General features: G+C 44.1%; 1 protein-coding gene across 2 annotated transcripts in view; it reads right to left on the bottom strand.

Annotated features, from left to right (window-relative positions):
- Positions 1–4,529: 4,529 nt before the first annotated feature.
- The window catches only part of LOC115154309 (protein FAM222B), a 50,566-nt gene continuing 42,609 nt past the window's right edge, over positions 4,530–12,486 (bottom strand). For both annotated transcript variants that reach the window (XM_029700394.1, XM_029700395.1), the window contains exon 3: positions 4,530–8,171. In XM_029700394.1, coding sequence (XP_029556254.1) covers positions 6,430–8,171 — 1,742 coding nt within the window. In that variant the 3' untranslated portion in view covers positions 4,530–6,429. The remainder of the gene's footprint in view (positions 8,172–12,486) is intronic.

Here is a 12,486-nt window from a genome sequence, read left to right as displayed (position 1 = left end):
ATTGCCTCGATCCTGACTAGTCTCCCAGTCTCTGCCGCTGAAAAACATACCCACAGCATGATGCTTCTACCACCATGCTTTACCGTAGTGATGGTGCCAGGTTTCCTCCAGACGTGAAGCTTGGCATTCAGGCCAAAGATGTCAATCTTGGTTTCATCAGACCAGAGAATGTTGTTTCTCATGGTCTGAGAGTCCTCTAGGTGCCTTTTGGCAAACTCCAAGCGGTCTGTCCTGTACCTTTTACTGAGGAGGGGCTTTCGTCTGGCCACTCTACAATAAAGGCCTGATTGGTGGAGTGCTGCAGAGATGGTCATCCTTCTGGAAGGTTCTCCCATCTCCACAGAGGAACTCTGGAGCTCTGTCAGAGTAAACCATTGGGTTCTTGTGCCTTGACACAATCCTATCACAGAGCAAGGTGTACAGGAAGGGACTGAGGACCCACCCTTGTGGGGCCCCCATGTTGAGGATCAGTTTGGAGGCGGTAATGTTGCCAACCTTCGCCACCTGGGGACGGCCCATCAGGAAGTCCAGGACCCAGTTGCATAGGGAGTTCAGTCCCAGGGCAGTGAGCGTTGTGGTGAGCTTAAAGGGCACTATGGTGTTGAAGGCCAAGCTGTAGTTGCTGAACAGCATTCTCACATATGCATTCCTCTTGTCCAGATGGGTGAGGTCAGTGTGTAGTGCAATGTTGTCGTCCGTGGATCTGTCAGGGATCTTGCGAATTGAAGATTTGGCAGGTGCACAGTGCACTGTTCGCATGCTGTTATTATTTTGGATAAACGTGTGAAGGTAATCTGCTTTTTAAAGTGATTTGTTTGACAATCAGATGAAAACATCATGACTGGTTGTGTTCATGGCATTCAAAGGTAATACAGTTTTACAGTTAAATTACATCTTCACTATAAAAGCCTCAGACCAAATCAAGTCCACCACTATAAAGTAGCCAATGTCATCTTTCTTGATTATATGAGCCCGGTTTATACCTTTATATCTTGTCCACATTCTAACAGCATACTTAATGATTATCGATAAATCAATGACTCATTCTGGCCAGTTCGGTAAACTGTCTCAATGAAAACGCTACATAAATAAGCATTTTTAAAGTTCAGTGATAGGTCACAGAATAATATCCCTGTTGCTGTTTCAACCCCTGCCTTGCTCAAATCTCTCAAGAGTGATAGTGTCTGAACTGAACCCAGAAAGCGGTCACCCCCCCGCTCTCTTTATAGAACTCCTGCCGGACGGATCAAAGCCAGTGTGTCCTGCAGATTTCTCGATTTCACAGCTTGCTCTGGCTACGTGACTTCCTGTCGCTATTTTACACCGGATCGCTTTGATACAGAAGGAAAGCGGTCAAAGCACTGAATGAAATTGGTGCAATCACCGCTTTGTATACCAGCTGTCACAGTTAAACGGCAATGTGAGGCACAAGGTGTGTAGGCCTATGTACTGTATAGCCTCTTGAATCATTGATTGATTGTTGACTTCCTAACTACGTCCAATTGCAGAAACTGTTACAATTAGGTTTCTGTTCCTGATTGATGCGGAGATGAGGTGCTACCTAAAAATCAATGACTGTGTGATGATGATGTAGGTAAAACTTTATTTCACACACGGTACTGTTGAAATTAAATCTCAGGGACTCAAATGGGGGGGAAAAAACTGTCTGATCTAAAGAAATAATTCAAGCACTCAGGGGGTAACCCATGCAGATTTGTAGGGCAGTGAGCAGACAGGTATATGGTTTGGAGACAAACATAAGGTGAAAGAATGTCCAATTTCCTCCATCTGTTCTCATTGAATGAAAAGTTGTGAGCATATGCATTTCAAATACTCATATTTGCAATTTCTGTACGACTCATCAAATAGGAGAAACGGCATTTGGGCATCAAAAGAACAGGACAGCCATAGAACACTCATTTCCAAGCATAAATTAGAACTTTATTTTATTATTACAATATTACAAAAAGAGTAGCACAACTCTCTCTCTCGCCTTTTTATCTGTCGTACAGCCACAGAGTGACATGTAAAAGAAAGACTTAAGCCTTCCTCCATTTCACAGCAACAGTAAAGGAAACAAAGACGACAATTTTTTAAACAACAAGAAAATCAAGTATTATAAACGAGTCACAACTGAAGCTTTGGAACTGGGGGAAAAAAATGGTTTGTTACAGCCCAGTAACTACACATACAGTGGCTTGCAGAAGTATTCAGACCCCTTGGTCTTCTTCCCATTTTGTGTTACAAAGTGGGATTAAAATGGATGTCCTGTTTTTTCTTCCAACAATCTACTCAAAATTCTCTGTAGTGCCAAAGTGGAAGAAAAACGAAGCCCCTTTGCTCAGGCAAGCCTAAATTAGTTCAGGATAAAAATGTGGCTTAAAAAAATATCACAATTACATGGACTCACTGTGTGAAATACAAGCGGTTGACATGATTTTTGAATGACTAACCCTTCCACTTTCCCTCATACATACAGTGCCTTTAGAAAGTAATCAGACCCCTCAAATTTTTCCACATTTATTACAAATAAAAAACACAAATACCTTATTTACATAAGTATTCAGACCTTTTGCTATGAGCTCAGGTGCATCCTGTTTCCATTGATTATCCTTGAGATGTTTCTACAACTTGATTAGAGTCCACCTGGGGTAAATTCAAATGATTGGAAAGGCACACATCTGCCTATATAAAGGTCCCAGAGTTGACAGCGCAAAAATCAAGCCATCAGGTCGAAGGAATTGTCCGTAGAGCTCCGAGACAGGATTGTACCGAGGCACAGATCTGAGGAAGAGTACCAAAAAATGTCTGCAGCATTGAAGGTCCCTCAAGAACAGTGGCCTCCACCATTCTTAAATGGAAGAAATTTGGAACCACCAAGACCATTACTAGAGCTGGCCGCACGGCCAAACTGAGCAATCGGGGGAGAAGGGCTTTGGTCAGGGAGGTGACCAAGAACCCGATGGTCACTCTGACAGAGCTCGAGAATAAGGCTGTAGCGTAACAAAATGTGGAAAAAGTCAAGGGTTCTGAATATTTTTTGAAGGCACTGTATATCTACCTATAAAGGTCCCTCAGTCAAGTATTGAATTTCAAGCACAGATTCAACTAAAAAGAGCAGGGAGCTTTTCGATAGCCTTAAAACAAGGACAGTAATTGGTAGATGGGTAACAATAACAAATCAGACATTGAATATCTCGTTAAGCATGGTAAAGTTAATAATTATGGATTATAGATTAAACCACCCAGACACATCAAAGATACAGTGAACCTTTAAACTGAGCTGCAGGACAGGAATGAAACTGCTCAGGGATGTAACCATGAGGCCATTAGTGATTTTAAAACAGTTCGATGGCTGTGATGGGAGAAAACTGAGGATGGATCAAAAACTTTGTAGTGATGCCACAATGACTTAAATGACAGAGTGAAAAGAATACAACTATACTGAATAAAAATATTGCAAAACATTCATCTTGGGTGCAACAAGGCAAAGCAATAAAGCTGAAGAAAAAAAAACAACAGTAAAGAATATACTTTTTGGCCTAAATGCAAAGTCTTATGTTTGGGGCAAATCCAACAGCACATCGCTGAGTAACTGCCTCCTTATCTTCAAGCATGGTGGTGGCTGCATCATGGTATGGGTATAGTTGACATCAGCGAATACTGGGGAGTTTTTCAGGATGAAAAGAAATGGGATGGAGCCAAGCACAGGCAAGATCCTGGAGGAAAACCTGCTTCAGTCTACTTTACACCAGATACTGGCAGAGGAATTCACCTTTAAGCAGGACAATAACTTATAACAATAGGCCAAATGTACACTTGAGTTGTTTATCAAGACGACAGAGAATGTTCCTGAGTGGGCAAGTTACAGTTTTGACTTAAATATGCCTGAAAATCTATGAAAAAGACTTGAAAATTGCTGTCTAGCCATGACAGAGCTTGAAGAATTATGAAAAGAATAATGGGCTAATTAAGCAATAAGGCCCGAGGGGGTTTGGTATATGGTCAATATACCACGGCTAAGGGCTGTTCTCAACCACGACGCAACGCGGAGCGCCTGGATACAGCCGTTAGCCGTGGTATATTGGCAATATACCACAAAACCCCAAGGTGCCTTATTGCCATTATAAACTGGTTACCAGGGTAATTAGAGCAGTAAAACATTTTTTGGGGTCATACCCGTGGTATACAGTGTGATATACCGCAGCTTTCAGACAATCATCATTCAGGGCTCTAACCACCAGTTTATAATATTGCACAATATAGGTGTAAAGCTCAGAGACCTACCCAAGAAGACTCTCAGCTGTAATCGCTGCGAAGGTGTTTCTAAAATGTATTGACTCAGGTAGATGAATACTTATGGAACGACTATATTTTAGTCATTTCATTTCTATTAATCTTAAACTTTGACAGAGTATTTTGCATAGAATGTTTACAAAAATGTACAATTGAATCCATTTTAATCCCACTTTGTAACACAATCAAATTTGAAGAAATCCAAGGAGAATGAATACTTTTGCAAGGCACTGTAGGATTAAAATATAATTACAAAATATAACTAAATTTCTTGTTTTCGTAATAAAATAAGAATCTAAGGAATTGCCTTTCCTATTCAACAAAAACTCCCATTAAAATAAAAGGCAAATTAACAAACAGAAATTGCGGGTCCTCTGTAGGTATCCTTGCAATTGTCATTCTCATAATCATCATTTTGGGTTTCCGTTATAACCATGCTTGTTTTCAAAGGAAAGTCCAAGGACCAAATACTTAAGGCTTTTTAAGGGCTGTTAGGGAAGGAGGCGAACAGAAAGTGGAGGTCAGTGTGTCCACCACTCTCACGTACAGACACACACTCACATCTGCATACATACAAAACGCACATGCACACACGTCTATACTCAACCTGCATTAGCAGGCATCATTCACACACAATCATTACACTTTAAAAAGTTACAGTAGTATAGTAGGTAAGCCAGTGTAAAATAAAATAAACAATGCATTTGCTGTTTCACTTAAGTTAAAGTCAATTTCCTTTAACCTCCAAGGGATCTTGCAAGTGATCAATTTGGTCTTTTCAGCAGACTTCATACCAGAATCAGTAGCAACTAAGTTACCTTTAGTGATTAAAGACAAAATACACACAGGATCAAAAACTCTGATTTGGTTCATAGTTAGTTTCTAAAATAACATCACATTAGTAACAATGATATTTATTTCACTCCAGTAAAAAGGTTTAGTCCTGCTAACTAGCCCACTGCCTTCACTAAACAACTGCCAAACAGAACATCGCATTTCAACAATTCAAGTAGTTGTTTTCAGGTTCACGAAAAATGATAGAAAACATAGTATTACATCTTTTAAAATAGGTTTTCCTTGTCAATTATGTGACTTTGGCCATTTAAGGCTTCAGACAGAATGAACAGATTTAATTTATTTTTTCACTCCATTAAAATAAAAATATATTAATCCACAATCATGTTGCCAATCTCAATTGGCATTGGTGACAAATGGTTTGTAACAGACACCTGAATTCATTGCAGCATTTTGAGCAAGAGAGCGTTGGTCAGCTCCCCCAGTCAGTCCCCACGTATGTTGCTCCCTGCTGGATCTAGATGTCTACACTGTCTATACAGTATATATCTATACTCTGTACAAACATCAACCTGATTAGATTAGATACTTTGATGATAGCGAGGAATCAACCTTGACCAGTGACCTGATTCAGAAAACAGTCCTATTTCACAAATAAATACATTTCTAAAGAAAGAAAAAGCCTCTTTGTACATGTGTCTCCGTCTGTCCTTTGTAGTGTCCAGTGACTGATAGTTTCAGTTTCACACTGAACCATTCATTATCTCATCTGCAAGGTGATTTCAAGAGGTTTTTAATCTTGACGTCACTACGAGTTTCAGAAGTAAACGCAAAAAGGGAACATTAGCCACTTGTCCAAAAAAACTAATCGCAGCGGAGAAATCCCCACACGACTCAATAAAAACAAACAAATTAATGTTTTTTCTTTCCTCCATGAAGCGTCAGTGAGTATTCATCCATCCTCTGCAGAAATTGAAGGAAGGACAGATCTGAAGTAAAAATAACTCTGTATCCTTAGATCCAGGCACACTGATAGACAGGAAGGATGGAAAAAAGGTAGGGAATGATGACAATTACATACATAAGAAACACTCTCTAGAGGGTGCCTAGTGAAAGCACTCATTTACAAAATCAATTGATCACTTGCAAGATAGACTCCAAGAAAAAGAAAAACCAACACTGCTCTTTATTATATATTAATTTGTCCTCTTTTTAATGTTAGCGGAAATTTTTACTTAATTTATTAATTTAATTACATTTCCTATTTTTCCTTTAAGACTAAAAGAAGGTTTTTGTTTTCGATAACTGCTGTGTAGACAAGACCAGCCGTAGCTTATCTTATCTGTACCCTGGGTGCTGGATGTGAGCGGTTCTGCCGTCCCCGGGGCCAACCTCGGGTCCCACCCTGTTCATGGGAGGCCTGTGCATCTTTCCCATCAGCCCCAGATTGTGATCTCGGAAGCAGGGCGTCTGGAAGTCCCCGCCCAAGTAATCTGCCGTTTGCACCAGACTAGTCTGGCCGGAGGAGGAGGAGCTCGCCCCCGGCCTGTAATGGCCTCCCCCAGGGGGCCCACCGCAGTCTAGGGTGGTGGTGCCCACTGGGGGCCCACCATGGAATGGCATGGCCAGGTCCTGAGACCCGGAGCTGTCGCTGTTGGGCGTTGGCAGGATACTGCTGTTCCACACAGCGTGTTGTTGGAAATAGTGGCCACCACTGGTGTAGTGGGCCAGTGGACCCCCAGGCATGCCATTGTTGTTGTTGTTGTTGACGGGGGGAGAGGGGGTGGGCTTCTCTATAGGAGGCTTCAGGCTGTATGGCTGGCCCACACACAGCTCTGGGGGGTAGCCCATGTGAGAGGGGTGCTTGCAGGGGTGGCCCCCGCCATCCTGCTGCATGTGCTGTAGATGAGCCAACTGCTGCTGGTTCCAGCGCATCTGCTGTTGGTGATTATGTTGTTGTTGTTGATGCTGTTGTTGATGCTGTTGGTGCTGCTGCTGTTTGATATCATTGTGGTAAACAGGCATCATGTTAGAGGCAGCCATGTTGTTTTGGGGGTGAGAGGGAGCAGCAGCCTTGTTCGCGGGACACATGATGCAGTTGGGGTGTGTGGGCAGCCCGGGGGGACAGACGTTGGGGTGTGGGTGGCTGTGCATGGACAACCTGGAGCTGGCGTTGATGAGGAGGTTGCGGCTGATGGGGCTGGGGTTGGCGATCTGGCCCTCGCACATGGAGGTGGCTCCAGCCCCCTGGGCCCGGGCTTGGCAGAACTGGTTGATCTGGTGCACGATGCTGCTCAGGTCTGGCTGGCGGCCCTGGTTCAGGCCGGCGGCCATGGACAGAGGAATTGTTGAGGTAGAGACGGTCACGTTAGGCGGCGCGTCGGCGTCTGGCAGCTTCCGGCCCCCCTGAAGGCCGGGAGGAGGCTGCCCCTGCTGCTGAAGGTTCTGTTGCTGTTGGAGCAGGAGGGTGGGGCCAGAGGGAGGCTGGGGGTGGCCCAGGGCTGGGGGGTGGGACAGAGTCTGGGGCCTGGGCAGACTCTGCTCGGGGTGCTGCTGGGGCATGGAGGGTGGGTGTCTGAGGACCTGGCACTGACCCTGCTGCTGGGGGTGAGTCTGTTGTAGAGCCTGAGGGTGAGTCTGGCTCCCAGGGTGAGGGTTCAGGCTCTGCCGGGGCATGCCCTGGCCTTGGGCAGGAGGGTGGTGGAGGTTTAAAGTGCTGGCCGAGGCGGCTGCTGCTGCGTATGGCCCTCCGGGGCCAGGGGGGTGCATGATGACCTCGGAGGGGTGCAGGCGTACCCGGCTGCCATCAAAGTCTTTGAGGATGCCCTTGATGACGGGCATCTTGATGATGGCAAGGAGGCCGGCCTTTGCGCTGGCCTGAGAGGGGGGGTAGGGGCTGTAGCGCTGGCCTGAGGTATCCAGCCCGTTGACTGTGCGGCGCACGTGGTTCCTCTGGGGGACCTTGACGCTATTGGGGAAGATCTTAATGGTCAGGGGGTTGTTGGCAACCTTCTTAGCATAAGCATCCAATTCTGCAGGGGTTGGATATTGAGCGGATCTCATCCTCTGTGTAGTGTCCCCTGGGGTGACAGACAGAGACAGAGAGAGTGGGGTGGAGGGGAGAAGGTGAGGGGGGGAAGGACAAAGAGAAAGAGGGGAAGCGAGAGAGAAACATGTTAACGCAGGTAAAAAGCAAAAGGACAGGTTTCCCATCAGAAGAGCAGATGTGTGATAATCTGAACTGAGGTTCTAAGGTTCTCTTCTGAGTAGAACAGAACCTGACTGACTTCAACATTATCACATTCCTAATCTCAGCGCTTCCCCTAACATGAAAAACAGCACAGTGCTCTCATTTCATATCTCACGGGGACACAAGCCGAGTCCCAAATGCTATCTTATTCCCTTTATAGTGCAGTCTAAAGGGAATAAGGTGCCATTTTGGATGCATGCAGAGAGTTCTTGCCTGGATTCCCCTGCAAGCAACACATTCTGAAGTGCCATAGTAGGGGTTAAGGGCTGTCAGTCATTCAGACAGTAACAGTGAGGTCAGTAGCTTCCAGCCACAATGGGGCCATACTCAAACGTTTGCTTAGACCAAAGGTTTATAACTGAGTCTAAAATGGCTAGCTGCTAGCTTTTCTCATAGCATAGTGGCTAATTGCGCCAGGTTGGCCTGAGGACGACCAGCTGAGCACATAATTACATCTGGTAACAGATTCCATATAGGCCAATTAAAATTGTTGATGTAGTTGGACTTGATCCAACACTTTTTCACAAAAGCGTCCTTACCAGAAGTCCACCGGCACCTTCTGATAATCAAAATAACTATCACAAGTTGTAACATGACTGCACAAACAGCTCACAGTGTAGAGCGCTGAGTTCTTGACAACTGCTGCAACTTGCTGTGTAGGTTCGAATCCCCCACGGGATAATTCTTTTTCTTCCTTTGAAATGTAGAATTACATTTATTCAACACCTTGAAAATGAAGGAGGCAGAGTGGTAAAGAGGCAGAGAGAGAGTGGCGCAGCTCCATGACAGCAGACAGTAATCACACAGCATCTCTGTGATCTCCGGAACACCACTGAGCCCTCTGACAGTCAGTTGTTACAGCTGTTAAGCACCTCACTGGCTATATTTAACAATGCCCCAGTGTGTGTGCCGATGCTGTAGTGTGTGTGTGTGTGTGAGAGAGACGGATAAGGTGTGTCTTGTGTGTGTGTTTAGCATGTGTTAATGTGATTGCGTGTTTTAGTCTTGCACGGTCACTCAATGAGACCCATTTTCTTCCCCAACTATAGAAGTCAGTAATAATGTTATATTAGAGAAAGGGGCCGAGGAGAGGCTCTGTATCTGCAGCCTCACCAAGCATCCCCTCTCCAGGCTGAGCCCTGGGCCTCACAGCCTCCTGGCCCAGCCAGCCTGACCTAAACATACACACAGGCTGCGTCCTAAATTGCACCCTATTCCCTATATAGTGCACTACTTAGAATTATTGAATAGAAAAACAAAATATATCTCATACAACATTCTATTAAATACGCGGGTAAAAAAATTAAAAAGAAGGTAGTGTTTATTGGAGGGTGGCTAGTTCTGTCCTTCACTGGAATGCTAACAGGTTCCTTTTTAGCAGACTCATCTCCTAATGTCTTTCGTCTAGCTGAAAGTCTCTTTCCATCTTCCTCTCCTCTGCTCAGCCTCACAGGCAGCATGCAGAGTGAGTGGGCTAGGCACCAGTGGCACAAGGCAGAGAGCTGAGCTGTGAGGACAGGCATTGGCACGGCGGTGGCACAAGGAAGTCATGCCAACGGACTAATTCATCCTCTATTAGTGAGCAGGAAACAAAGGGTGTCAATGAGAGGGGCCGGGGTGGCATTGGCGGGTGTGGTGGGGGGTGGGGGGTGACTAACTGCTCATTAATGCAGGGGTCTGGGCCAGGCGTTTGAGCTCAACACTCTCAATCACTGGCTGCTTAATTCCTTCTTCTGACTTAATGCCTGGGTAAGCAAACAGAGCACAGACACAACCGCAACGCCTGCCCAGCCAGCCAGTCACACCTTTGTAACTTTTGTTGCAGAGATTACTAATGACCTCCATGAGCCATCTCTCCATTCAATGACAGGAAGATCAAATCAAGTTAGCTAAACTGTACAATACTGTGTGTGCACTGTGCATGTGGCTACGGGCACATCTGTGTGACCTCCAGCTGAACAGATCCTTGGAGAGATGGATAGGAAAACTACTGAACGCTCAGTAAGACACGCACAGGTTCTTATACAAACTACGGTTTTCACCGAAACAACATTTAAACAGTAGGGAGGCCAAAGGCTCACGCTGTTTTAAATGAAAAATGTATCACACACTAGCAGGATATTGAATCAGACATCAGAGCCATACAGCAATGACAATTAAGGCTTCTTCGTCCCTTTTTTCAATTTTACACTGCTCTCTCTGAGTGTTCCATAATGATAAGATAAGAGACTTAATTTAAACAGCAAGAGACTCGTTATGCTGACAGAGCGAACGTAGTCGCCATCTACTTCAGATCTCAGTATCTTCCCATGCAGCCCCTTCGGTAAAGTAGTTACTGAGAGAGTAAAATGTTTCTGCCTGCTCCATTTGCTGTACTTCTCTCTTATCTCTACATGCTTCCTTCTCTTCTCTGTTCTGTAGAGGACCCGGGTGGCCATTTCCACTTTCCAGGCATTTGAGCCCTGACTCAGTCTGACAAAAAGCTGTTTGTGTGTTCCAGTATGTACTTGACCCACTCCTCTCATCTGCTCAGACAGCCCTTAACATTTCACAGGTATATTGTGTGTGTGTGTGTGTGTGTGTGTGTTCTCATCTATTTAACATCTCAGTCTCTCTCCCCCAATGATAAATAAATGCTGCCCTGGCCTGGACTCTTAATGGCAACCTGCTAGCTCGTAACTTTAAATGACTCTCCCTTGTACACACACGCACAGAGGAAAAGGACGGGAGGGGCAAGAGATGCTAATGAGGAAGAGGTAGACACTGCAGTGGCAACGTATTGTACAGATCCACTATAGGCTAGTAACTTAGGTAAACGTATAGGACAGATCCACTATAGGCTAGTAACTTAGGTAAACGTATATAGGACAGATCCACTATAGGCTAGTAACTTAGGTAAACGTATTGTACAGATCCACTATAGGCTAGTAACTTAGGTAAACGTATAGGACAGATCCACTATAGGCTAGTAACTTAGGTAAACGTATTGTACAGATCCACTATAGGCTAGTAACTTAGGTAAACGTATAGGACAGATCCACTATAGGCTAGTAACTTAGGTAAACGTATAGGACAGATCCACTATAGGCTAGTAACTTAGGTAAACGTATAGGACAGATCCACTATAGGCTAGTAACTTAGGTAAACGTATAGGACAGATCCACTATAGGCTAGTAACTTAGGTAAACGTATAGGACAGATCCACTATAGGCTAGTAACTTAGGTAAACGTATAGGACAGATCCACTATAGGCTAGTAACTTAGGTAAACGTATTGTACAGATCCACTATAGGCTAGTAACTTAGGTAAACGTATAGGACAGATCCACTATAGGCTAGTAACTTAGGTAAACGTATAGGACAGATCCACTATAGGCTAGTAACTTAGGTAAACGTATAGGACAGATCCACTATAGGCTAGTAACTTAGGTAAACGTATAGGACAGATCCACTATAGGCTAGTAACTTAGGTAAACGTATAGGACAGATCCACTATAGGCTAGTAACTTAGGTAAACGTATAGGACAGATCCACTATAGGCTAGTAACTTAGGTAAACGTATAGGACAGATCCACTATAGGCTAGTAACTTAGGTAAACGTATTGTACAGATCCACTATAGGCTAGTAACTTAGGTAAACGTATTGTACAGATCCACTATAGGCTAGTAACTTAGGTAAACGTATAGGACAGATCCACTATAGGCTAGTAACTTAGGTAAACGTATAGGACAGTGGACACTAGCTGATTCTACTGTACTTAGCATTGTGCATGGGAACACGAATTAGAGCTAACCGTGGGATATACAGTGCATTCGGAAAGTATTCAGACCCCTTCCCCTTTTTGACATTTTGTTAAGTTACAACCTTATTCTAAAATTAAATTAAATAAAAATTAAATAAAAACATGTCCTCAATCTACACATAATACCGCATGACAAAGCAAAAACAGGTTTAGACATTTTTGCAAATGTATTAAAAATGAAAAACAGAAATACCTTATTTACATAAGTATTCAGACCCTTTGCTATGAGACTCAAAATTGAGCTCAGGTGTATCCTGTTTCCATTGATCATCCTTGAGATGTTTCTACAACCTGTGGTAAATTCAATTGATTGGACATGATTTGGAAAGGCACACCTGTCTAT

The sequence above is a fragment of the Salmo trutta genome, chromosome 19, assembly GCF_901001165.1.
Source record: "Salmo trutta chromosome 19, fSalTru1.1, whole genome shotgun sequence".
Classification (NCBI taxonomy): Eukaryota; Metazoa; Chordata; class Actinopteri; order Salmoniformes; family Salmonidae; genus Salmo; species Salmo trutta.
Note: the sequence above shows the minus strand (reverse complement) of the source record. Positions and strands in the feature narration are given on the sequence as shown.